The sequence below is a fragment of the Microtus pennsylvanicus genome, chromosome 11 (genome assembly GCF_037038515.1).
Source record: "Microtus pennsylvanicus isolate mMicPen1 chromosome 11, mMicPen1.hap1, whole genome shotgun sequence".
Classification (NCBI taxonomy): domain Eukaryota; kingdom Metazoa; phylum Chordata; class Mammalia; order Rodentia; family Cricetidae; genus Microtus; species Microtus pennsylvanicus.
In genome coordinates this window covers 49816565-49844383 of record NC_134589.1, presented here as the reverse complement: position 1 = coordinate 49844383, position 27819 = coordinate 49816565, and the positions used below count along the sequence as shown (strand labels likewise).

Genomic DNA, 27819 nt, shown 5'->3' with positions numbered 1-27819 from the left:
CAGGCATTGCAGGCTCAATGTTCTCAGATCTTCATGCCATGATGAAGTATTCCTTTAAAGTGTGTGCCAAATAAATCTTTCTTCTAAGTTTCTTTATTTAGGTATTTTGTTTGAGCTACAAGACTTTGATAACTCGTAAACTTGGATAGAAAATCGATACCAGGAGTTGGGTCATTATTATAATGATCCTGGTCACATGGGTTTTAGGCATTTGGAAGAGTTTTGTGGCTAGAATGTGGAAGAATTTGGTCCTTAGGACTAGGAAAGTCCTTCTATGCTGAAAGCAGAGCTTATGGTTACATTCTTTTGGAAGCAGGGAAGACAAGAATGCTGAGAGAGGGGGTGGAGGACAGTTCATGTCACTTTTAGAGAGGTGGAAGATTTCCGTTGAAACTATAAAAGGTGCCATTCATGAGACAGTTTGGCCAAGAATCTAGTTTCGGTGCATAAATGCCCTCAATATGTGTAAAGTTGAATTTAAATATAAAATACTATTTGGCAGGAAAAATTCCAAGACATAAACATTGACCCTGATTCGAAAAGAAAAATCAGTTGTAAATATTAGAGATCAGCATCACTGCAGTGACAATAGGAAAGGTGTCCTGAGGGCAAAATCTCACTCTTCATGGGCTCACCTTGTGAACAATAAAATTAAAGACAGAAAGCCTTAAGTGGTCGTGTTCCCTGTTCCACAAATGCAAATCCCAAGGAAGTGTTTCCCCATGATCAGCACATCATTTAGCTTTGGGCTAGGGTAATCATACCTCAAGCTATCAGCAGAACTTGATAGTGTCTTCCCTATAGTTTTTAGGCATGAAAGATGCTAGATTGATGGGTCATTGAGTCATGCTGTGCTGCAGGAAATCCTACAGCCAATACCCTTTATATTATCCACCCACTTGGGCGTGGCCTCTTCTATTATTTATGCCATGTAAAACATGCATCTGGCCTCTTTTCTGGCTGCAGGATTCAGTTCGTGTTCTCTGTTCCAGCAGAGGATTCTGATTTGTCAGTCTACCCCTAAATAATTAACATTTATTTATGTATTTATGTATTTATTTATTCTCGATTCTGAGCTAGTATGGGATTTTTTTAAAGCATTCTTCTTGAATGCTGCACAGTTTCAGATAGCAGTGAGGCCAGACAATGTGCCTGAATCAAAGAACTTCCAAGGAATCTGAGAGCTCATTCAATGGACCTTTGAAAATGAATCCTAAGGTGGAATGGAAATCCGTGGATGTAGTAGAAGCCAGAACCACATATTATTTCTGCTCAAGAAAGTTTTAGGCAAGGAGTAGAGAGATGGTCTAAGGAGAGGCAATGTGTGCTTCATGTGATAGAACTGGAGGGGTGGAGCTACCTTTGTCCTTCGGAGACCAGTGAATGACATCATGAGCTCTATAGCTGGATATGAAGCTGTAGAATTTGGTGTTTATGCTGATGGAGGTTGTGTTGCTGTGGTCTGATAATTCCTTGGTGTGCCCTGTTTCTTCCATTTTGGCATGGAAATGTCTATTCTGTGTCATTGTATGTTGAGAGTATGCAAATTCTTTTCTATTTTATGGGAGCTCATAGTGAAGTCACTGCCTTGAATCTCACATAAGAGGTGGTCTTTATGGATTTATTTTTTTTTTTACCCATGGACCCTTGTAATTGGATTGTACTTTGCATTATGAGGAACAACCAAATTTTTGGAGACGTGAGGCAGAAAGTTAGGGTTTAAAGTGATGTGCCTGTGTGCCAAGTTGTCACTGGGCAGAATCACATTGTTGTAGGTCACTTGTCACTCTGATGCGACCCCTGCTAATGGAGGCACCAGTCTGCCACCCACCATTTGCATGTCCTTTCAGCACTGAGTTTGCTTCAACTTGCACCACGACAAACAGAATTGCAATGTGTATTGTTTAGCAGAGAACATTTTTATTTCTCTTGGGTGATAGCTTGGAATCAATAAGCAGCAAAGAATGAGACCATGACCTTGGTGCTCCAGGCAGTGCTGTAGCTTGGAATTTCAAATCAGTGATGCAAGGTAACAGTATCAGATGGAGCCAGCACTACAATGTCTCCTGTGTGCCTGTTTGGGGCTTGAAAACCTGGCTGTCCCCAAGTCATATTCAGTCCCAGTGCCAGGTCCAGGCCTTACCCATGCTTTGTGCTTTGCAATTTTGACAAAATTTGGGAAGATGCTGTACCTCTCCAACTTCCCTTCTTAGGGTTATTTTAAACTATGTGCATATTTACAAATATTGTTTATTAATGTTTGTTTACATTTAAAGGGGGTATGATATAGAGGTGAATACTTTGCATTGGTATGGATCTTGGTCGATTTTGTTATACCATGTATATGTATTTCTGCTCTTGGTTAAAGTATTGTGTTTTTTCAGCTTATTTAAAACTGTAATGTATAATTAAAAATAGGTTAGTAGAGAGTCATCTATAATGGTCAAGCTTGTAGTCATGTTAATTAGGTTTTCTAAATATAAAGAGATATATTTCAGTTAAACAGATATTCTTCAAATCTTTTAGAGACCTTCATAGTATGGCATTTAAAATGTTTTAATAACTTAGAACTTTTTATAGAGTGAATGCTAAACAGGACCTTCCCAGAACTTGTTGGTAATATGGGGTGCTGCAATTTTCATTGCTAATTCCAGAACGGTTTTTTTTTTTTTTTTTTTACCCAGACGCTGACTTACCAAGTTCTTTCATTTCTTTTCTCATTCTGGATTCTAGATACAGGGACTTACTGTATATTTGTAGATATAAATCATAATTCTCCTGCCTTAGCCTTGGAAATTCTGATATCAACAGTATGTGCCACCACATGACCCTGGGACTGTCCTTCCCACATGTATTGTGGCTTCCATACACTGTAACAGAATCATTTCCTTTCATTATCCTGTGGGGAAATTGTCTGATCTGAGAGAGGCAGTAGGAAACAGAAAAGACGGTGGTCTGCATGAAAGAATTTGAGTGGAGAGTGGGGGCAAGTGTTGCTGGAAGACGAGGCGCTCGGTGTGGAGCTGCTGAAGTGGCCATGGACACATTAGGGAGGCCCCATCCATGTAGCAGTACTCCCCGTCAGGTTCAGGAGCTCAGGATCTTCTGTGTGTGCGTGTCACTATTAATTTTATTTGCTTTTGAGGTTTTCAACTTATTCCTGCTTGATTTCTTCATCTGCTTTTTTCTTCTTGTGGGCTTGCTGTTAACTATGGATATCTTTAACCTGGGGATGCTTAATGGTGTTTTCTATTTAATGTTCTCCTATTGGCTGGTGCCACCTGAGTTTCTATTTTACTTTTCAATACTTCTTTAGCTGTTGGGTCTCCCCTCTCGTGGCTGCTCATCACCATTATAAAAAAACATCTTCTGCTGTGTGCTGGATTCTCCTAGTGTCTATGGTAGACTTATTCCTGTGCTCCTTGTAGCCAAAGAAGTAACTGACCTCAGTAGCCACTCGTACAACACCAGGTTCCTTGATGTTGTGTTTTCCTTTCTTAAGCAGAGTTTGGCTGTATAGTCTAATTTCCTCTTGCATTCCAAATTCTCTTGTCTCAACCTCTAGAGATCTGTAGTAAAGGTTTCCATCATGAGATCTTACACAGGAAATCTTATATTTATTAAAATATCTTCTGAAGGAATCTTTGGTGATGACTGAGGTTGGGACAATTCATGAGTTCCCCTCTTTCCTTAGGACACCATTATTCTGTGGCTCCAGTTCTCAAATGAAATCTGAAGACATCATTTTCTCCCCGCCTGTAGCAATGTAGTGGAGTGTTGGTAAACCTTGGGTACCAAATGATCCTTGTTATTTTTCTTTCCAACAATGTCTTCACATTGTTCAATTTATTCTGTTTCCTGCTGGACTCTTGTGAGATATGCTGTGTAAGGAGCGCTTATTAATCACCAGTTAATATAGCTACTGAGAATATCACTTTCCACTCAGGGTCTCATTTAGTTAATATAAAATAAAGTATAAGGCTTGGAAACATGTGCTTCAAAGAAAATACATCATAGACAAAGGGATGACAAAACATCTCAGTGTCGGTGTTCACAACCTGCTCTGCCGTGCTAAGGAAGGCATAGACCTTTCCTCATCACCCAACACCCTACACTGTCCTATATGACCTCTCAAGTCCTCCATTTCCATCACCCTACTCTTTTTTTGAGACAGGGTTTTCTTCTGTAGCCCTGGCTGTCCTGGAACTCACTTTGCAGACCAAACTGGCCTCGACCTAATAGAGATCTGTCTGTTTCTACCTCCTGAACGCTTGGATCAAAGTCATGCACCATCACCGCCTGGCCTCCACCCTACTCCCTATCCTTCCCTTGATTACCTTGGAGATCCACAAAGTGAGGGAGGTACACAGCAGCCACAGCTCCCCGCTGAGCCTTGATGTCAAACAGAGGCCCAGCCACCATGTGACTGTCCTGCAAGGGAGTCTTGTCCAGGTGTTGGCTCCAGGCACAGAATCCAATTTCGATGGTTGCTTCCCTTGTTACCACAAAGTGGAGTCCTATGTTGGCACAGTGGTAGTAACCAGCTACAGGGAACTGAACTCTAGAAGAGGGAAAGGCAGACACCAGTGAACACCAGCTCTGTTCACCTGCAGGATGCAGACCAGGTGAAGGGTTGGGGACACAACAGACTTAAGCCAGATGACTCTGAGTTCTGTTTCCTCTGTGGTCTGTAGGTGATCCCTGAGTAAAGAAGTCATTTAACCCCCAAACTGTTTCTTCATCTGTAAACAGGGGTAATGACAACACCATCTTCTAGACCTGAGAGTACTGAGTGTTCTAGAGTAAACCTACAGGTGACACACACCTGGAGCAGTTAGCTAGTCCTGTGATGATGATGATGATGATGGTGGTGGTGGTGGTGATGAAAGTGGTGTGTGTGTGTGTGTGTGTGTGTGTGTGTGTGTGGAGTTCTGGGGCTCAATGTAGGACCTTGTGCACACTAGGCAAGGGCTCTACCACTAAGGTACACCTTCCTTCAGATTCTAGTGTTTATATTCCTTAGGAATATATTTCCCTAAAATAAGAGTCTATCTGCAATTAATAGTCGTAAATCCTTGGCTCTGAAACAATGTTTTACCAAGATCTTCAGAGATTTTCTTCCTGCCTGGTGACTGGTGGGTGGACAGGTGTCAGCTTCTGTGGGAGGAAGTTAAAGTGACAGTTTCTCCAGCTGAGACAGTGACTGTGACAATGTCGGAGGAGGATCCAGGTTATGTCGGATACCGTGACTGTGGGTATAGTCACTCATCACTCATGAGACTATAATTCTCAGAGGTCAGGGCTGCAGTACGCATCCTCATGTTCTTAGGTCCCAGTGGGTTTTTGGCACACAGTGGTTGTTAGTAAGCAGGAGTTGGAGGGAAATCTAAGAAACTGAAGAAACCAAATATAATGATCGCAGGGATGCTGCTTATACCATGAATAAAACAACCAGTCCACATTTCAGATAATGAGCAAAGTTGAGAACAGACCGTGTAGACGGAATGAAGGATTCAGGACAGCTCTGTTGATTTGGTAATGGTGTGCTGGTCATGGAAGACGAGGTCCTGTCTGAACTAAAATGGAGGCATAGAGATAGGGAAATGTATGTGGTAAAATCTCATGTCCTGGACTCACTCTACTGTGACAGTGATGACAAAGGAGGAATGTAAATAGTTTTAAAGTGTGGAATGTGTATTGGGAAAGTCACCTTTTTCTAGGCAGAGCTCACTCACCTGTACAGATTCCTCTCTCTGTCAATCACCTCTACAGCCACAGGTCCTGTAGGGCCCCAGAAGTCATCTTCAGTATCCTGTGCTTCCATGTGTCTGTGATCTGGAGAGGCAGGGGAAGATGGGTAAAAGGTCATTAGTTGTGTTAATGATGAACACCATTCCTCTAGAAAAGGCCAGACAGAGGTCAGTCTCATCTCCCCAGCTTTTCCCAGTGCTGGACTATGACTGAACTCTTTTCCAGGTTCTCTCGCCTAGGTATTAGTAGGAGGCATGCCTGAAGATTTTATCACTGCTCATCAGGCTACCTGCATGCTTTTCATTTACATATAATTGAATACATTAATATACCTTATTTATAATAAACTATATATGTGTGTGTGTGTGTGTCTTTCCGCTGTGCTTCTTAAGCAACTATCCCACCAGAATACCTGCCTCCATGCCAGCTGCATTGTTCTTTCTTACTGGTCCATAAGTGTTGATTTTTCTAGTATGTCTCACGTGGTATGATAAAAAATAAAAGAAGATAGCTCATAATATGGTGAGCAGGGATAGGGAGATGAGTCCCAGGCCATAGCAGCTAGGAATGAGACACAGAGCTCTGGTATAGAGCCGAATGCAAGTCACAGACTTGAGAATGGGGCATCAGCAGCCCACAAAGTCTGGGAAAGAAGCAAACAGTATTCCCTCTGTTTTCTAAGTGTGGAATGTCTTGCAAACGGTGCTGCTCTTATTGGAGAACCTGTGCGGTTCCATCTCAAAGACAGGAATACAAATGACGACTACCTCCACAGCATCTGTTGCAGATAATTTGTTTTTGTTTTTGTTTTGTATATGACTGGGACAATCCACCAATGAAATCTTAGCAATATCTCTGCCTCAACAAGATCTTCACAGTGACAGAACTAGCTGACAGGCTAATGTGGATGGGGGAGATCTCATAAAGCCCCACTCCTAAATGAAAATCTATAAGCATTCTTGCTAGCCCCATAATGGCTCCCTCAATCAAGATGTCTCTTTCCTTGTTCTCTGTCTCTGTCCCTCCCCCATCTTGATCATCCCATTTTTTTCTAGCTCTCCTTCCTGCTCCCTTTCTCCCCTCCAACTCCCCTTCTACTTTCCGTTTTCACCACACCCCATGCTCCCAATTTTGTCAGGAGATCTTGTCTATTTCCCCTTCCCAGGGGGAACTCATGTATGTTTCTCTTAGGGTTCTTCTTGTTACTTAGCTTCTCTGGGGTCTTAAACTATAGGTTCGTATCCTTTGCTTTACAGCTAGTAAATACCTATGAGTGGTTACACACCTTGTTCATCCTTCTGGGTGTGGGTTACCTCACTCAGGGCAGTTTTTCTAGTTCCATCCACTTGCATGCAAATTTCAAGAGGTCACTGTTTTTTTTTCTTTTAACCCTGAGTAGTTCTCCACTGTTTAAATATACCACATTTTCTTTATCAATTCTTAAGTTGAAGGTTAATTCCAGGTTCTGACTATTATGAATAATTCTGCTATGAACAGTCCTTGCACTAGAGAAAGTCCCAAGAATTTATAAGGATGACCCCAGCTAAGTCCCCAACCAATTGTGGAGAGGGTGCCTGAACTGGCCTTGCCATGTAGTCAGACTGATGACTATCTTAAATGTCATCATAGATTCCAGCAACAGATGGAAGCAGATGCAATGAATCACATCAGAGCATTGGGCTGAACTCCCAAAATCCAGTCGAAAAGAAGGAGAATTGAGAATATGAGCAAAGAGAACAAGACCCTGCTGAGGATACCCTCTTATGTAACTTACCTGAGCTAATAATAAGCCTTCCAACTAAGGCCTTACAGCAAGGGAACCAGCATAGACCCTCTGAATGTGGGTAACAGTTGTATGGCTGGGGCAGACTGTGGGGCCACTGGCAGTGAGACTAGGATTTATTTCTACTGAGTGTTCTGACTCTTTGGAACCCATTCTCCCTGGAGGGATACCTTGCTCAGCCTAGATATAGTGGGAAGGGCCTTGGTCCTGCCTCAAAGCAATGTGCTAGATTTTGTTGACTTCTTATGGGAAGGCTTATCCTCTCTGAGGAGTGGATGGAGGGTGGAATGGGGAGTAGGAGGGGGAAGGTGCAGGGAGAAGGAGGAGGGGAGGGAGTGGGAAATGAATTTTGGCATGTAAAATGAGAAAAGATAGTTTAATAAAAGAAAACCCACAAGCAATTAATAGCTGGTAGGAGAGGGATAAAAATCAGTCTTTTAAGGAATAGTTTCCTAAAAGGCTATTTAGTTTCAAGTGGTCAACCTAAAACATACAAATGACCAACACTAAATGGATTCATCAAGTTGTACTTATATATACATATGCATACATGTGTAAATACACGTGTAGTAAACAATAATACATAAGAACAGCTCATGAATTTGAGACAGACTTTGTTGTTGGGGAACAGGAATTGTTGAAGCAGACAGAATTAGGGCTGGAAATGATGTAAATATAGTACTTGTGTATTAAATTCTAAAAAAATAAAGAAAGGAATGATGCCATCCTCCCACAGATGCTCCTTCATTTGGTAATCATGAAGCTCTGGGTCTGAACCCTTCACGTACCTGATTGTGGTCTCTGTTGCTTGAATGAGGTCAATCTGTTACCCATTCCTTTTCCTTTCAGGTTCTTAGTAGGGAACATCACACGTGGTTTCCTGCATATAGATATGTTCTTTCCCTCAGATGTCAGGAGAAACCATGAAAACCAGGGCTGTGTACACAATATCCCAACATAAAATCCATCTTATCTGAATTTGAACTCAGTTCCATGATTTTTCTCTGGGCCAGAACATTGTAAAGTCTCCATCCTCCCAGGCATCCATGGTGCTAGAACAGGGATCATCTCAACCACTCCTTTGCTTTGAGTGCGTTCCCCAGTGTTTATTCATTAGAAAGTTAATCCCCAGTGTCACAGTGTGACAAGATGAAGGATAAGACACCAGGAGGTCACGAGTGCTCTGGTGTCATGAAGGGGTTAATGACATCATCACAGGAGTAGACTCCTGTGCCCTGACAGGACTTGTCACAAAAGCCACCTTGGTCTCTCACTCTCAGCCCTCCCAGCAGCACAATCAGAGGGAACACGAAGAAGGATTCTTTAGATGCAGGGTCCATGCCCTGGCTCTTCCCTGTATCCAGAACTGGAAGAAATAATCTCAATTCTTCATGTTAAGCACCCGGTGTCAGACATTGTGTTATAGCCACATAAAACAAACAATCACTCACCTTGAATGCTAAGCACCTAGATAGTACCTTCTAAATCCCTCTACTTTCTGTTCACACCTCCCCCCCAGACTCCACCCTTTTCCCTGGATGGAGCGAACATGGTTCCTATCCTCTGCAGCATCCTCTGACAGGTGTCCCTGCTTCTGATCTGGTCCCTTCTAGTTCATTTTCTACATAGAAGCTGAGCATAAATAAAGGGTGAGGATACTCCTTAATGACCGAGGTGCTGAAACAACTCTTATTTCCTTTGGGGAGTAGCAGAAGGTTCTTAGGGTGGTTCATAGCTCCTGCAGTGGCCCCTATCTCCCTCCAGGCCTTCCTATGTCACATTTTCCTGCTCAAATCTAGACCAGTGGCTCTCAAATCCCTGCTTTAAACTGTCACCTGGTCAGGCTACTAAATCAGAAAGCTCCCTGAAGGAAGCTGTCCCATCTGAGATTCTGAGTCAGCAGGGATGGAGTTTGGCCTGAGAACCTGCATTTCTGTGGAGGGCTCAGGTGATGTTGAGGCAGAGCTGATGGTATCCAAACATGGTTTCTGTCCCTCATTGGAACTGCTCACTCTTTGCTTCCCTATCCCATGTTTCTTCCTGGAACTTTCTTCTTCTCCTATCAACCCCACAACTCTCATCTTTCAGAGCTCACCTTAGCTCATCTCAGCTTTGGATGAAGTCAGACAGACCACTTCTGCACTCTTAGGGTTCCCAGTACAATTTCTTTGAACTGTGGGGAATCAAGTATCCCCTCATTGCTGGACTGAGATAATGAATGTTGAACGTGTCTGCCTTGTTATCCTGGTTCCTCAGATCCCCAAACAGTGAATGATGCACAGCGGGTCTTGCACAAATGTTTGTTCAAGGAATGGATCACTATCCTATGTAGAGACCCTCCCTGTCACATGTGACATGGCAGCTGGGATCTTCAGCACAGATGAAATTCATGGTCATGAACTGAAATTGACTAAACTGGGAGAGCATGGGGCTTCAACACAGCCCCTGGGGGTGGAAAATGACTTTCCAGCCCTGAGGCTCTATATATTCCATAGTGCAATGTGTGTGTGTGTGTGTGTGTGTGTGTGTGTGTGTGTGTGTGTGTGTTTGTGCGTGTGTGACATTAATACACTCCTGTGTGTGAGTCTGAGTTTTAGGATTGGGACAGTGATACCCATGGTGGCTTTTGTTCCCTGAGAATTTCTGTATCTTTTGAAAGTGTAGTTTCTGTTTTCCTTGTTCCAGTGTTTTGGTTTACTGGTGCCTACCATTGTCACACTTCCTGTGCCCAGAGGACTCACCTCTAACTCACCTTTCACATTCTTTTTTCTGATCAAAGAATTTATGTAGGCATGTTATTTGATTATATTTTTGCTGAAAGTTAAATGAAACCTTCCCACCACACAGAACCCTTCCTCACATTGGTTTCTGTGGTTCCTGGTTTCTTCCTGACTCTGTTTCTCTTTCCCATCACCTCAGGATACCTGTTCCACCTCAGTCATGGACCAGCTACATGGAGGCTGGGTTGACCAGCAGGAGTTCTGTGTCCACTCCTTACCATGTGCTGGAGATGAGAAGCTGTGGATTCTTTGCCTCCAGGGTACTGAGCTCCATAATCACTGGGTCACTGAGAGGGGCCAGGTCCAGCCTGCAAGCACAAGAAGAAGCTATATTTCCTGGGATTCACAAAAGAATTATGAAACCTCAGGGTCCCTGATCCTTGACACTGTTGTCTATATATGGAACAAGTGAGGGGCTTTATTAAGTTCATTCTTGAGCCAAATCCAGAACAAAGGAAAGAGAACAGCAGGCTTAACAAACAGAGATGTGTCCATGACAAAGTCCTAGTGGAACGTGGTCAGTATGCAGGGAGATCTGAAGCCAGGATGAGGACCTTTGGAACTTTCCAGAGCTGAAATGAGGGCTGGCCCTTTATACCCCTTCCCACAAATCAGTCACACTGCAAATAGACTCTCCCAGGGAAGGGAACATGGACATAGATGAGGGGACTCATATTGAAAAAGGGTCACAAAGTTGCTAGCAGCATTCCCAGTGGATGGAGTTCATGGCCATATCCCCATAGGCATTCTGGACAGAGGACCACCTCAGGCTCCTGTAGTGAAACCCCATGACCCTCCAGGGCTTCAACACATTCTGGTCTAGAGCTTTCTCCAACTCTTCCTTTGCCTAGACTGCTGTCTCCAGGTTGGCCCAACCAAAGCCTATTTCTTTATCAGGCGTAGGTAAAGCACTCATGGGCCATCCAATAATGCAGGCTCTCTTACAATAATACATTCTCACAATATGTTGACTCCATAGTGTTCAGCAGAGTTTGGCAATGGTGTCATGGGCTCGTGGGTGATCTTTATCTGTCTCTTCCCACATAGCTTTAGCAGGAGAGAGCCACGCGTGTTTGTGATAGTATCCCTAGGTACTGGACAAGTGCTTAGCACAGAGGGTCCTGATATGGATGTAAGCACATATGTATTCATGAATGAATAAATGATTGAATCACTGTCCTGGAGGAAGGCAAGGGAGTCTAATAAGGTAACAGCCTTGCTAATACACATGACTGCACAGTGCCCAGCTACCTACCGGGTATTTGTTTCTACATATGTACACTTTATGTCATCAGAATCCATGAAGTGGGTATTCCACCTGATAGATGAGGAAACTGAATTTTACAGAATATGGTGACTTGCCCAGGTCTCAGGTATAAGCGGCACAGCTGGTCAGGAGCCACTCTGACTATGCATTCCCCCCCCCCACTTCTTTTCCAAATCCCGTATTCTTCACTCCCTCATGTCCCTTCTTTCCCCCTGCCTAGAATGGAAATCCTGGGTTTTACTTACCGCAGGATTCTGAGTTTGCAGGCAGGATTCCTGAGGCCCTTACACAGCTGCCTCACACCACAGTCTCCCAGGTCATTCAGCTGCAGGTCTAGCTCAGTCAGGCTGGAGCTACATGGGAGTACTGAGGCCAGGTCCTCACAGTGGCTGGATGTGAGGCCACAGTTGACAAGCCTGCATGGGAGATGCTCACCATCAGATTCTCCAGGGATCACTGCTCTTGGGAACTGTGCTATGGTTTCCCGTTGTGAGTCCTGGCATGCGGTGTTAGCAGTGCTTAGCTTTTCTAGTGCCTTTTCTCCTCTGGGCGGATAATCCCATGCTTCCCACAGCTGAGCTGCAGAATCCTGGAGCACAGGTTGAGACCCACAGCTCTGCTGTGACTGGCCATGACAGACCTCCATGAGACCCAGGACAGCTCACCAGTGTGTTTCAAGAGACATCTGAAGTGACATTCACCAGCCATAGAATAAGAATATGACTCACTTGTTATGGGATATCTTAGTAAAGATGGAGTCCATAGAAACAGAGCAGAAGGCTGGTTACAAGGAAGAGAGCAGGAGGAAATGGGGATGCCATTTCCTGTGCCTGGAGCTTTCTCCCCTCTGCTTCATTTAGCCGCCTCCTCTGTGCTCTTCAGCTCACCTGCAGCCACTTCCTCAGGATGTTTGCTCCACTGAAGCCCTCATGGGCCTGTTGTTAGCAATAGTTAGTGGGGCTCCCTGGAGAATATCAGTATTTCATGATCTCTAAGAATACAATACATTTTCCATTTCTTTATCATAACATTCAGGCCTCTGTTACAGGTGTGGGCAAGAGGATGAATATGTGATTAAAAGAAAGCCTCACTGTAGGTCCAGCTTTTGCCTTTGCTTTCTGCCATCCATCTCTGCTTCAGGGAAGAACCCAGGCCAGACTCACCACAATGTCCTTAGTTGACATCCAGGGCATCTCAGTGTCCTACAGAGGCTCTGCACTGCACAGTAGCTCAGTGGATTTCCACTTAGGTCGAGCACCTTCAGACTTCCTGTGAACTCAAGAGTGGAGAAGAATATCTGCCAACTGGCATTAGTGATTGGAGTCAACTTGGACCTGAGGGAGAGAGATATTTGGTAGATGTGATTCATGTGCGCATGGTCTTACGTGCACAGCCTCACAGGGCAGAGTAGGTTTCTATCTGTCTGAGCACCAGGACTCAATATGCTATCCCAGGATTCACCAGCTTCTACCTGCTCCTTTGCTCTAAGATCTGGATCCTTTCCTGTGTGGTTCCTCATCTACATCCTTATCATAGCATTCAGTGTTCTCATTTTGTGTCTGTTTCTGAGTCAGTCTAGTTGTGTCGGTGCCATTGTCAAAGGAGCAGCAGATTATGGTTAATATTTAAGCTGCCAACCTACCAGAAGTAAATTCTCTACAGCGAAACCTCATTAGGCCAAGTCACGAGGCTACAGAATCTGGAATATCTTTTGCCTCTGTCTGTAAATTTACATATGCTATTGTAAATTTCCCTGCACCACAGTGTTTATCTTATGAATAAATTCTGACTTACTGGGCATTTACATCTCTGGATTGTCCTGAAGAATACTCTTCCTTAGGCTGAATTGTCTAATTGATATCAGTAATGTTAGCTTATAAGAGTTTTAATGAATAAAAATGCATGTAAAAATGATACACAACCAATGCCCATAAAAATAACTCAATTTTCCCCAACCGCTAGAACAGCTGTGCAATAGCTTCAGAGTGCTTTAGATTAGATCAGGTGCCTTGTTAATGGTTTTTAAGATAAACTATTTCCAGAAAGGCAATCTTGTCTACAAAGACATATAGCCAATCTTCTGATTTATTGAACTAAGGTTAAAAGTGCAGAGCAACCTAAATGCTGTATGCGTATCTTTTGCTAGGTCTGACTGGTAACCTAGGACAGTGATTAACTCTCCTCATACGTTCCTAACCTCAGTTTTCTGACATGGACATTTACCCTGAAGACTCAAAGTTTAGTCAACTAACTATTTTTTATATACAGAAAATAAGTTGACTTCATAGTCCTGAGAAAGAGTTATAAATTTCTATTTTCTTGGTTTAAAGACACACAGAAGATAGAAAATACACTTTAAAATTTAAAATGGTTTAGCGTCACTATTGCCTTGTTAAATGCCAATTGACATAATAGTGATAGATTTATGGTAATCTGAGCCCGAACCACAAACTTATAACTGACTCAAAGAATGCAGAGAAGCAACACTGCACTCTCTGATTCTGAGATAATCAATATTTACAATTCCTGATTGCAGAATATTAGTTCAAAATGCTTACTTAGTCATGAGTCAGTGTAAATTGCCTTTCCCTTCCTGGGAGAATACAGGGCAGAAGGGCGAAGCAGCTAATTCACTCATATAGGTTCTAAGTGCCCAATTTTGTTGTTTTCTTTGACTCTCCAGCACTTTATGATTATGACTCCTTTAAAATCCCTTATAAGATTACCTCTCGACAGGTAATTATGTGACTGATCCTTTCTTTGCAGCTGTAAGTTACAGTCCACCAATGAAGAAGCTAACTGAAGAAAAAAATGCTTCTTCCTTGCTCTGTGACAAGTTATTTAGATTTACTGCATGTCAGTTGTCAGGGTAACTCTGATTTTAATAATTTACTTAAGAAATGGTATGTGACCTTTAAATCTAACTCCTATATTGCCTGAAAGGTTTTGTGGAATATCATGAGAGGAAAATCTTAAGAGAATATAGAAAGGAAACCATCAGGAAAGTATATGTGTGTTTCTTTTCCCCAAAACCTTCAGATAGATAAGTCTTTATGCACTGACTCCTGAATTTCCTTCGATACCCTGGGCAGCCTAGGAGTTGATTCTTCTCTAGACTGCAGTATAAGTGCTCCACAGGGTGTGAACAGGTGGCTAGTATCTTCTCTTTTTTATCTACAGTACCCAGCACAGGCCCTGGTACAAAGGGGCACTTCAGAGAGTCTCTTCCTTTTCATGTCAATGTATCTGATTTCATTTGGAGCAGAATTCTAGAGTCTCATAAAGGAAAACTGGAAAGGGGAGATGGGAAGAGAGCTCAGGAGAGGTGGTTGAGAATGATTCTATTGTGGGATGTTAAGCATGGTCATAAACTCTACAGATGTGCTGGTTCACATGTCACCATATCTTTTTAAGAGAAAGGGGAGAGGAGAAATAGATAAATCGACAGAAAGATAGATAGATAAATAGATAGATAAATAGATGGATAGATAGATAGATGGATGGAGACAGGGAGTGACAGAGACACACAGTGAGACAGAGAATGATAGGCAGAGATAAACTCACAGATATATAGAGAGGTAAATTGACAAACATACCACAGAGACAGACAGGCAGAGAGAGAGAGAGAGAGAGAGAGAGAGAGAGAGAGAGAGAGAGAGAGAGAAGAAGAAGAAGAAGAAGAAGAAGAAGAAGAAGAAGAAGAAAAAGAAGAAGAAGAAGAAGAAGAAGAAGAAGAAGAAGAAGAAGAAGAAGAAGAAGAAGAAGAAGAAGAAGAAGAAGAAGAAAAAGAAGGAGGAGCAGGAGGAGAAAAAGAAGAAGAACAAGAACAAGAAGAACAAGAAGAAGAAGAGGAGGAGGAGGAGGAGGAGAAGAAGAAGAAGAAGAGCATGCATGTAAGGGATTCCTTTAATGTCACTAACTAATCATACAAAGTCGGGAGAACCATGGATTTTTAACCAGCCTTAGTTACAAACTGCAAAGGACTGGGAATAGCTAATTATCTGGTTTTTGCAGTATTTCATCCCTAATACTGTAAACAAAACAAGGCAAGAAACTCAAAATAAAACCACAAGTCTCAAAAAAAAACCACAAGTCTCAAAACACAAATTAAAGGTGGCCAACTTTGACTGAAGCAGAAAGTAGAGGATGCTTTCTTTTTCTTTTACAAAACCAAAGAATGTTAAGGATACCAAACACTGAAATTTAAAGGATGGTGTTTTTTTTTTTAAAAAAAAGTTTAATTAATTAATTTTGATTTTGAGGCAGGATTTCTCCATGGAACAGTTCTTGCTGTCCTGGAATTCTCTTTGTAGACCAAGTAGACCTCGAACTCACAAGAGATCTGCCTTCCACTGCCTCCCAAGTGCTGGAATTAAAGGCATGCATCACCACTGCCTGACTCCTTATATTTTATTTTATGTGTTGTTGGGGGAAGTATGTCACTGTGGGGGCAGGCTTTAAGGGTTCCTTGGCTAAGGATACCACTGAAGGTGTCAATCAACTTCCTGTGGCCAGTATATAAAGATATAGCCCACACCACATCTGCCTGCACACTCCATGGTTCCCACCATGATGATAATAGACTGAATCTCTGAAACTGTTATTAAATATTTATTTTATAAGAGTTACTGTGGCCTGGATGCAAGCCCAGACTACTATACCAAGCAAAGTTTTTAATCACCATCAATGGAGAAAACAAGATATTCCATGACAAAACCAGATTTAAACAATACCTATCCACATATCCAGCCCTACAGAAAGTACTACAAGGAAAACTCCAACCCAAGGAAGCTAACTGCCCCACTACCACTGGCAACAGATAACCTCACAACAGCAAACCCCATAGAAGGAAAATGCACAAACACTACCACCAAAAGTTAACAGGAATTAGCAATCACTGGTCATTAATATCTCTTAATATCAATGGACTCAATTAACATATAATAAAAGACACAGGCTAATAAATGGGTACGAAAGCAGAATGTATCCTTCAGCTATATACAAGAAACGCACCTCAACCTCAAAGACAGACATTACCTCAAAGTAAAGGGTTGGAAAAAGATTTTCCAATCAAATGGATCTAAGAAACAAACAAGTGTAATTATCCGAATATCTAACAAAATAGACTTCTGTTGACAGATGTTTGTTTCTGTTCCACCCAGTCCTGTAGTCATTCAGTACCAAAGAAACATACAGAGGCCTACATTAATTATAAACTGGTTGGCCTATTAGCTCAAGATTTCTTATTAACTAGCTGTTACATTTTACGTTAACCCACAGTTCTTGTCTGTGTTAGCCACTTGCCTTGATACCTTTTATCAGCGATGTATTCTCATCTTGCTTACTCTGTGTCTGTGTGATGACTGCAGACTGATCCTTTGCTCTTTCCAGAATTCTCCTGTTCTGGTCGCCCTGCCTATACTTCCTGCCTGGCTACTGGCAAATCAGCATTTTATTTTATTTTATTTTTGCATTTTTTAAAATTTATTTTATTGAGCTCTACATTTTTCTTTGCTTTTCTCCCTGCCTCTCCCCTTCCCTTCAGCCCTCTCCCATCGTCCCCAAGCTCCCAATATACTCAAGAGGTCTTGTCTTTTTCAACTTCCCATGTAGATTAGATCCATGTGTGTTTCTCTTAGAGTCCTTATTGTTGTCTAGGTTCTCTGGGGTTGTAATTTGTTGGCTGGTTTTCTTTGCTTTATGTTTTAAAACTATTTATGAGTGAGTACATGTGATAATTGTCTTTCTGAGTCTTGGTTACCTCACTCAAAATACTGTTTTCTAGCGCCTGTTCTGGTAGCAATACATATACTTCCTGCCTGGCTTCTGGCAGATCAGCATTCTATTAAAGCAATACAAGTGACAAATCTATACAAGGTATAAGACAATTGTCTCACAGCAGACTTCAAACGAAAATCTAGAAGAAGAGATGGAGAAGGGCACATTATGCTCATAACAGGAACAATCCATTAAGATGAAGTCTCAATCCTGAACATCTATACTCCTAATACAAGAGCACCCACATATGTAAAAGAAACATTACTAAAGCTTAAATCACACATCAAAACCCACACACTAATAGCAGGAGACTGCAACACCCCACTCTCCTCAATAGACAGGTCAACCAGACAGAAACTGAACAGAGAAATAAGAGAACTAACAGATATCATGACTCAAATGGACTTTACAGATATCTACAGAACATTCTGCCCAAACACAAAAGAATATACTTTCTACTCATGACCTCATAAAACCTTCTCTAAAGTTAAACACATACTCAGTAACAAAGCAAACCTCAACAGATACAAACAAATTGGAGTAAACCCTCATATCTTATCAGATCAAAATGGTTAAAGTCAGAATTTAACAACACTAATCACAGAACACCTACAAACTCACGGAAATTGAACAGTGCTCTATTGAACTACCCTGGGTCAAGGAAGAAATAAAAAAATAAATTAACGACTTCCTAGAATTCAATGAAAATGAAGGCACAACATATCCAAATCTATGGTACACTATGAAAGCAATGCCAAGAGGAATGTTCACAGCACTAAGTGCCCACATAGAGAAAGTGGAGAAACACACTAGTACAATAACAAAAAGAAGAAGACTCACCCAGGAGGAGTAGATGACAGGAAATAATTAAATAGGGGCTGAAATCAATAAAATAAAAACAATACAATAGAAAAAATACAAAGAATCAATGAAATAAAGAGCTGGTTCTTTAAGAAAATCAACAGCTAGACAAACCCTTATCCAAAATGATGGAGGAGGGTCATTTGTCTATGTGTTACTTTCATTGGTTAATAAAGAAACTGCCTTGGCCCTTTTGATAGGACAGCAGCTTAGATAGGTGGATTAGACAGAACAGAATGCTGGGAGAAAGAAGCCGAGTCAGGCAGATGCCATAGCTCTCCTCTCCGAGATGGAAGCAGGCTAGAATCCTTCCCGGTAAGCCACCACCTCATGGTGCTACACAGATTACTAAATATGGGTTAATCACGATGTGAGAGTTAGCCAGTAAGAGGCTGGAGATATGGGCCAGGCAGCATTTAAAAGAATACACTTTCCATGTAATTATTTTGGGTAAAGCTAGCCATGCAGGAGCTGGGAGGTGGGAATGCAGCCTGCCGTTCCATCTACACCAAAATCAGAAATGAAAAGGGGGGACATATCAACAGACACTATGGAAATCCAGGGAATTATTAGGTCATACTACTAAAAACCTGTACTCCACAAAATTGGAAAATGTAAAAGAAATGGACAATTTTCTGGATAGGTACCACATACCAAAATTAAATCAAGACCAGGTTAACAATTTACATAGACCTAAAACCTGCAATGACATAGAAACACTCATTAAAAAGCCTCCCTATACAAAAAGGTCTAGAGTTGGATGGTTTTGGAGCTCAATTCTATCAGAACTTCAAAGAATAGCTAATACATATAATCCTCAAATTGTCCCATAGAATAGAAACAGAAAGAACATTGCCAAACTCTTTTTATGAGTATACAGTTACCCTGATACTCATAATCTAACCATAATAAAAGCAATATACAGCAAGCCCACAGACAACATCAACTTAGATGGGGAGAAATTCAAAACAATCCCACTAAAATCAAGAAGAAGGCAAGGCTGTCTACTCTCTCCATATCTATACAACATATTTTCTGAAGTTCTTGCTAGAGCAGTAGACAACAAAAGAAGATCAAGGTGATTCAAACTGTAAAAAAGAAGTCAAACTTTCACTATTTGCAGATGATATGATAATATAAATAATTGACCACAAAACTCAATTAGAGAACTTCTACAGCTGATAATACCTTCAGTAATGTTGAGCCATCAAAACAAAACAAAAACAACAACAACAACAGTAGTCCTCCTATATATAAATGATAAAGAAGCTGAGAGAGAAATCAGAGAAACATCACCCTTCACAATAGTCACAAATAATGTAAAATGTCTTGGAGCAACACTAATCAAAGAAGTGAAAGATATGTTCAACATTACGTCTTTGAAGAAAGAAATTGAAGAAGATACCAGAAAATGGAAAGATCTCCCATGCTCTTGGATGGGTGGGATCAATACAATAAAAATGTCAATCCTACCAAAAGCAATCTTTAGATTCAAAGTAATCTCCCTCAAAAATCTCAACATAATTTTTCACAGACCTTGAAAGAAAAAATAATCAACTTCATATGAAAAAACAAACCCAGGGTAGCCAAAACAATCCTGTATAATAAAGCAACTTCTGGAGGCATCAGCATATCTGACATCAAGCTCTATTATAGAACTACAGTAATGAAAACTTCTTGGTATTGGCATAAAAACAGACAGGTTGACCAATGGAATCAAATTGAAGACTCCTACATCTATGGACACCTGAGTTTTTGACAAAGAAGCTAAAATTATACAAGGAACAAAGAATGCATCTACAACAAATGGTGCTGGTATAACTGGATATCAACATGTAGAAGTATGAAAATAGATCCATATCACAAAACTCAAGTCCAAATAGATTAAAGACCTCAATATAAATTCAACCATACTGAAGATAATAGAAGAGAAAGTGGAAAGTAGCCTTCAATGTATGGGCACAGAAGACTACTTCCTAAATATATCACCAGCATCACAGACAGTGAGAGCATCAGTAAATGAATGGGATCTCCTGAAACTGAGAAGCTTCTAAAGCAAAGGACACAGTCACTAAGACAAAAAGGCAGCATACTGAATGGGAAAAGATCTTCACCAACACCACATCAGAGAGAGGGCTGATCTCCAAAAAGTACAAAGAACTCAAGAAATTGGTCGTCATAAGAACAAATAATCCAATAATATGGACTATAGACCTAAACAGAGAACTCTCAACAGAGGAATCTAAAATGCCTAAAAAACATTTATGAAAATGCTCAACATCTTTAATCATCAAAATGCAGAATAAAACAACTCTGAGATTCCATCTTACACCTGTAAGAATGGCCAAGATCAAAAATACTGAAGGCAACTTATGCTATAGAGGTTGTGGGGTAAAAGGAACACTCCTGCATTGCTGGTGGGAATGCAATCTGGTACAGCCCCTTTGGATGTCAGTGTTGTGATTTCTCAGAAAATTAGGAAACAACCTTCCTCAAGACACAATAATACCACTTTTGGGCATATATCCAAAGGAAGCTCAATCATGCCACAAGGACAGGTGTTCAACTATGTTCATAGTAGCATTGTTTGTCATAGCCAGAACCTGGAAACAACCTAAATGGCCTTTGACCAAAGAATGGATAAGGAAAATGTGGTACATTTACACAATGCAGTACTACACAGCAGAAAAAAATAATGACATCTTGAATTTTGTAGGTAAATAGATGGATCTAGAAAACATCATATTGAGTGAGGTAACCCAGACCCAGAAAGAGAATTATCACATGTAATCACTCATAAGTGTTTTTAAACATAAATCAATGAAAACCAGCCCACAAATGACAATTCCAGAGAACCTAGATAACAATGAGGACCCTAAGAGAGACATACATAGATCTAATCTACATGGGAAATAGAAAAAGACAAGATCTCCTGAGTAAATTGGGAGCATCGGGACCTTGGGAGAGGGTTGAAGGGGAGGGGAGAGACAAGGAGAGGAGGAGAGAAAAAAAAAGTAGAGCTCAATAAAAATCAGTTTAAAAAAGAAATAAAAAGAAATTAGACATCAAAAATCCAAATAATCCAATTTAAAAATGGGGTACTTAACTGAGCAGAAAGTTCTCAACAGAAGAATCTAAATGGTTGACAGACACTTATTGAAATTTCACCATCCGCAGTCATCAGGGAAATGCAAATCAAAATGACTTTGAGATACCATCTTACACCAGTCAGAATGGCTAAGATGAAAAACACCAATGATAGCTTATGTTGTAGAGAATGTGGAGTAAGGTAAACACTCCTCCATTGCTGGTGAGAATGCAAACTTATACAACCACTCTTGGAAATCAGTATGGCAGTTTCTCAGAAAATTAGAATTCAACCTACCTCAGGACCCAGAAATACTACTCTTGGGCATATAACCAAAATATGCTCAATCATACTTCAAGGACATCTGTTCAACTATGTCCATAGCAGCATTATTTGTAGCAGCCAGAAACTAGAAACACCCAAGATGTCCCTCAACTGAATAATAAATAAGAAAAATGTGGAACTTTTACCTCTTAGAGTACTACTCAGTGGTAAAACAAAACAAAACAAAACAATTACATCCAGAAATATGTATGCAAATGGATGGAATTAGAACAAAATCATCCTGAGTGAAGTAACCCAGACCCAGAAAGATAAACATGCTATGTACTCATTCATAAGTTGATACTATCTGTAAAGCAAAGGATATTGAGCCTATAGTTAATGATCCTAGGGAAGCTAAGTAACAAGGTGAGCTCTAAGAAAAACATACAAGAATCCACCTTTAAAGGGCAAATAGACAAGATCTCCCGACAAAATTGGGAGCATGGGGGTGGGTGTAGATGGGAGTGTAAAAGGAAAAGAGGCCAGAAGAAGGTGGGAAGAAAACCCGAGGGAAAGGGATAGTCAAGATGTAGGAAGTACAGACATGAGATCAAGAAAAGAGATATTTTGATTGAGATAGTCATTATGGGACTAGTAAGAAATCTGGTACTAGAGAAATTCCCAGGAATCCACAAAGATAACCCCAGTTAAGAGGAGAGGGTGCCTGAACTGGCCTTGCTCTGTAGTCAAGATTGACAAATTTCTTAAATGTCACATAGAACCTTCATCCAGCAATGATGGAAACAGAAGGCAGAGACCCGAAGCAGAGCACTGGGCTGAGCTCCCAAAGTCTAGTTGAAGAGTGGGAGGAGTGAGAATATGAGCAAAGGGGTCAAGACCGTGATGGGAATACCTATTGAAACAGCTTACCTGAGCTAATGGAAGCTTACCACAACTCAGTCAGACAAGGAAGAAGCCAGCATAGGTCCATTCTAGTCCTTCTAAATGTGGGTGATAGTTGTGTGGTTGAGGCAGACTGCAGGGCCACTGGCAGTGGCACCAGAACTTATCCCTACTGCTTGTACTGGGTTTTAGGGAACCTATTCTCTTTGGATGGATACCTTGCTCAGCCTAGATATAGTAGGGAGGGCATTGAACCTTCCCTTAGCAGTGTGCCTTACCCTCTCTGAAGAATGGATGTTGGGGTGGGGGGATGGGAGGAGGGTAGGGAGAAGGAACTGGGATTGGTATGTAAAATAAAAAGATATTTTTTCTTTTAAAAAAAAGAATAAAGTGATATAAAAATAAAAAGAGTTGCCTTGGTCAAAATGTCTCTTCATAGCAATACAAGGCCTAAGACAGTGAATGTTTATATGACTGCTTGTCTGTGTGCACTCTATGCATGTTGAAACCTGCAGAGACTTGAAGCAGGGCATTGGATCCTCAAGAAGTGTAGATAAAGGTGATTGTGAGCCATCTGATGTGGGTGCTGGGAATGAATCCACACCCTCTGAAAGAGCACCAGGCTCTCTTAATGGTGGAACCAGTCTCTCAGTCCCCACAGGATGGTAGTTTTGATGCGTGTTTAGTATGTACACTGACTGAAAGTGGAACTTCAGAACGTGCTAATATGAAACAAGAGGCATCATTATAAACCACACACAGAAGTTGCTCACTATGGTAGTTAGAAAGAAAATGGCGATTAAAGAGAGCTTCAGCTTTAGAAGGTATGGACTTGTTGGAGGAACTATGGTCTTGCTGGAGGAATTGTTTCATTGTGGAGGTGGAGGCTTTGAAGTCACATATATGTTCAAGCCACACCCAGTGAGACAGTCTATTTCTAGCTGCCTGCTTATCAACATGTAGCAGCTACCTCTCCAGCACTGTGTCTACCTGCAAACTGCCCTAATCCACCATGATGATAATGGGCTGAACCTCTAAACTGAAAGCGAGCCCCCACAATCAAATGTTTTCTTGTCATGATGTCTCTACACCAATAGGAGCCCTAAGACACTCACCCTGCCATCCTTTATCCCTTGACTTTAACCAAGGTCCACCCATTTTCCTTATGTGCAGTGGCTTCCTACTTCTCTCCCTGCCTTGTCTGATTTTCCCCTCAATTTTACTTTTTCACTGTTAGTCAAAGCCTCTCCCAATCCCTTAGGGTTGTTTCTAGGTTCGGAAGGCCACTGTCCCTGCTAGCAGGCTGGTGTTCCTTGTTTCTCTGACCCTATCTTGTCTCTTTCTCTGTACATACTTGGAATTCTGAAGCTCCACACAAAGGCACTTCTATTTCCATCATCTGTATCGAGGCCCTTAAGGGCTCACTTCTTTATAACCATAAACACTTAGAAGCAACTTATATGGGCCAAGAACAGGAAAAACTCAATTCACTAAGAGTCTCTCTAGGCAATATCAGAAGATAATTCAGAATGGTGTTGTACTTGACTTTTAGTACCAGAGAAGAGTCCTGTTTCATTAAGAAAATAAACGTGAATATAAGATAATAGAAACTGTGTGGCTCAGGAATCCCATAGAAAATTATATACATAAAAGATAAAAGGGGGTGTCATATTCCTTCTTTCATGCTGTTGATCAAACCTAGGGTCTTGGGTTTATTAGGTGAGGTGTTTTAAATGACAGGTCACCTAGACATGCAAATTTGAATGCTTGATCCTTAACTCTCTTTGAAGAGGCTTAGGAGGTTTGACTTCGTGGGAAGAAATACATCACTGGAGATAGGATTTAAGATTTCAAGGCCCTGAGCCACACCCAGTACATTCTTTGTGCTTCCTGCTTGTGGTTCAAGACTTGAGCTCTCAGCTGCTGCTCCAGTCACATCCTTTCCCTCTGCCAGGATGGACCCTGATCCCTCTGGACAGAAGACCAGATAAACTCTTTTATAAGTTGCCTTGGCCATGGTGCTTTACCACAGCAACAGAAAATTATCCCACAGAGTAGGCAATTTCTCTACCAAATGAGTAACATCCTTAGTCAATGACATTTTGAGACAACATTACACTATATAGCCCAGGCTAGGCTGGGACTTCTGACCTTCTTGTTTCGGCCTTCTGTGTTTGGGATGACATGTACACACTCAATATTTAATGCTGCTCTCTAAGAAATGGAATTCTGTAGGATACTAATTTTATGTTGTTTTGATAATTGATAAATCCTCAGTCTTCTGCAGCAAGTATGTTTTTATTATTCCATCCTATTAATAAAAAATAAGAGTCATTGAGACAACTTCCTACATGTATATAACACAGTTTAATTACATTTGTTTTCTTTGACCAGTTTTCCCTCCTCTCCTCATCCTCTTCCTGTTCTCTAACCTTTGCTCCACTACTCTTAAGCTACTTATTTTTCACATGAGCTCTTGCTGTGTTATTCAGATTGGGTGTCAAAGTCCTCCACACTAGATAACTGTTGTTTCTGATTATTTCAACAGTCACACCCTGTGTAATTAGAGTAGTTGGTTTTCTTCTCTTCCAATTTTGAAATCTTTGGGGGAACAACTGTATTTCTTCTCTTGCAATTGATTGGCAGGGCCTGATACTAAATCAGTGCTTATCGAAACATCTAAAGAGGAGAGAGACACCTACTGAAACTGGTTTACCACTTCTGCACAGTGAAAGGAAACCCTGGAATACAAGGTCTACATTGGTGCTGGCATCGGTGGACATTAGGACACCCTCAAGCTGAGTGTCAGGCTCATGCTGCCTTCATTGACACATATAAGAAAAGCATCTGATCAGGAAAAATGTAGGGACTCTAATGCATATGCCTTCTGGGGTGGGAAGACCTCAGGACAAGGTATTTGTCATGGTGAGAGAAGATGATGCCTGCAGGAGTTGGATGAGGTTTCTCTCAGAGAGAAAGCATGATGAGCGAGAGGACCAGTAATTGTGGGTCATTTGAAGCTTGTGAAGGGTGAAGAGGATTTGAATCAGAGAAGGTGGGTGGTCCTTACCGAGCTCATACCTCAATTGCATAGTTAGGCACACAGAGGCAAACAGAGAAATGTGGTCAGATTCAGCAGTTAGATCTCGCTGGTGACCTGGATCCTGATGACCGAAACCAACTAAGAGTGCTTCTAGTGCTCAGAACATGTGTGCTCATGCAATCCACAGGGAAGCTGGAGAGAGGGCTGTGTCTGGATACTCACAGAACCATACTTGGGGCCGCCAGCGTGTTTCCCTGTTGTCCAAAAGCGTTCAGCTGAAGCCTTTCCACATGGCGGCAGAACTTAATGCAGAAAGTGACCACCATGAGTTCCACATCTGTCTGGACCACCAGGTGGTTAATGCTTTTCTGGAACACTGGGTGTAGCATATCCACTGAGGCATGCACCTTTGTTCCCTGAAAACTGTACATTACATCTGTCAGGAGGCCCCCATCCTGAGTCTCATACAGACAATGGAGTAAATCCAGAGTATATGGTTGATGGTGTTGGGTTTCCTTTAGGATGTGCCATTGTAGGTACAACCCGGTCTTCTGAAGCAAACTGCAGGCAAAGATCGTCTCTATTTCTCTCATTCCTCTTTTACCTGAAAGACCAAATAGGAAGCGCACAGTGGGTGCCTCAAACAGGTCATGTCTTCCATAGACGTCCTCCAGTGCTTCCACAGTTCTGTAGACACTCATATAACCATGTATTGGCACATCAGTCTCCAATACATAGGACATTGCTGCAAAGAACTCCTGGAGATAGAAGTGGGCAAAGCTGTAACTCAGAGAGACAGGATGCCTTTGAAGGATACCAGTCTTCAGGAAAGTGGCAATGTCATCATCATCCAATCCTTGGATCCAAAAATCTCTCTCACTGAACAAGGTCCTTCTTTGGCAGATTCCCTCAGCAGCCAGAGAGCAGAGTGCTCTGAGCTGGTTCCCCAGGGCATGACCTGAGAGAGCCTGGGAAAGGTATTTCAGGTAGAGCTCTGTGGTGGTCTGTGAGGTCAGTGAGAGGTCTTCTCCCCGATCCATCTGCTGCTTCAGGCAGGTGCAGACCAGCCAGGACACCCAGGGCACCTCACACAGTGTTGAGAGCACTGGGTTTGATTTAACCAAGTTAAAAGCTGCCATTGCTTCTTTTTTCTCTCTGAAATATTTGTAGATGTATTCCTTCCGTCCAGACTTAGAGAAGCCCAGGACTTCCACCCAACGTGGCTGCCTCAAGGAAGGAATGAAGTTCTTCAGAACTTTGGTTCGAGCTGTGAGCAGCAAGGAAGCCTGAGGCAGGACAGATTTCCCCAGCAAACTGCCCAGCAGTGTGTGCACAGGTTGTGTCTGGCTCCAGTGCAGGCAGAACTTGGGATTCTTATCTTCCAAAACCCATGCTGGCTCATCTATGCCATCCAGGATGAAGAGCAGCTTCTCAGGGTGAGACAGGATCTCCCTAATGGGAGCTGCAGGCACAGTCTGGTCTTTTGCTATGAGCTCAGCTAGACTCAGCTGCTTGCACTGGGCCAGCTCTCTGCAGCTGAAGTAGAAAACATGCTGGAAGCGATCTCTGTAGAGCTGACCTTCCTCCCATGCTCTCCTCACCTCTCTGGCCAGTGTTGACTTTCCAGTTCCAGCCGCCCCCTCTAATACAACAAGTTGAGGCTCCTTCTGGGTACCCGGGCTTGGACAAAATAAGTTTTGGATCTCAATCAGATGCCCTCTTTCCTCTCTTTTATATTTATGCCATCTTTCCCATAGCACGGTCTCCAATCCTCTTGGGCAAGGTTTTTGTACAAGTAGTAGCTGTGTGAAATTTTGCAGCAAATCATTTGTTTTCCAGGTCTGTGTGGGGTAAAAGTTTTCTCTTCCTTCGCTTTGATGTATTTCTGAAATGTTTAATAAATTATGGAGAGAAAGATGGAGCATAAAGGAACACATTAGAGTTGTTTATTCTTTGTTTCGTTCTTTCCCCCTTTCAATAACTATGGCACCTCTCTAAGCTGTACAGCATACTGGATACACATTTTGGGTGCTAAGAATGTGAGCTTTAGCGCAGAAGAATTTAGTTCAGGTCTTTACTTGACTAATAATAATAACAATCACAATAATAATAACAACGTATGATGTTCATTTCCATTTCAGATATTTATTGACGTCTTACTCTGTGCCAGACCTGCTCTTAGGGCTGAGTATAAAGGATGAGTTCACAGACACAACTCTGTCCTCATTCTGTCTATGGGATCATCCAGTAGCTCCCCTGTATTTGTTGTTAAAAAGAAATCTGGAAAATGGAGAATGGTGA

At 41.8% G+C, this 27819-nt stretch overlaps 1 protein-coding gene across 4 annotated transcripts in view; it reads right to left on the bottom strand.

Annotated features, from left to right (window-relative positions):
- LOC142860480 (NACHT, LRR and PYD domains-containing protein 1a-like) overlaps positions 1-27819 on the bottom strand; it is a 65329-nt gene that overhangs the window by 8282 nt on the left and 29228 nt on the right. For all 4 annotated transcript variants that reach the window (XM_075991798.1, XM_075991796.1, XM_075991795.1 and 1 more), the window contains exons 9-15: positions 25741-27403; positions 12745-12915; positions 11827-11997; positions 10533-10622; positions 8323-8414; positions 5736-5835; positions 4338-4561 (exon numbers count right to left, since the gene is read on the bottom strand). In XM_075991798.1, coding sequence (XP_075847913.1) covers positions 4338-4561; positions 5736-5835; positions 8323-8414; positions 10533-10622; positions 11827-11997; positions 12745-12915; positions 25741-27403 — 2511 coding nt within the window. The remainder of the gene's footprint in view (positions 1-4337; positions 4562-5735; positions 5836-8322; positions 8415-10532; positions 10623-11826; positions 11998-12744; positions 12916-25740; positions 27404-27819) is intronic.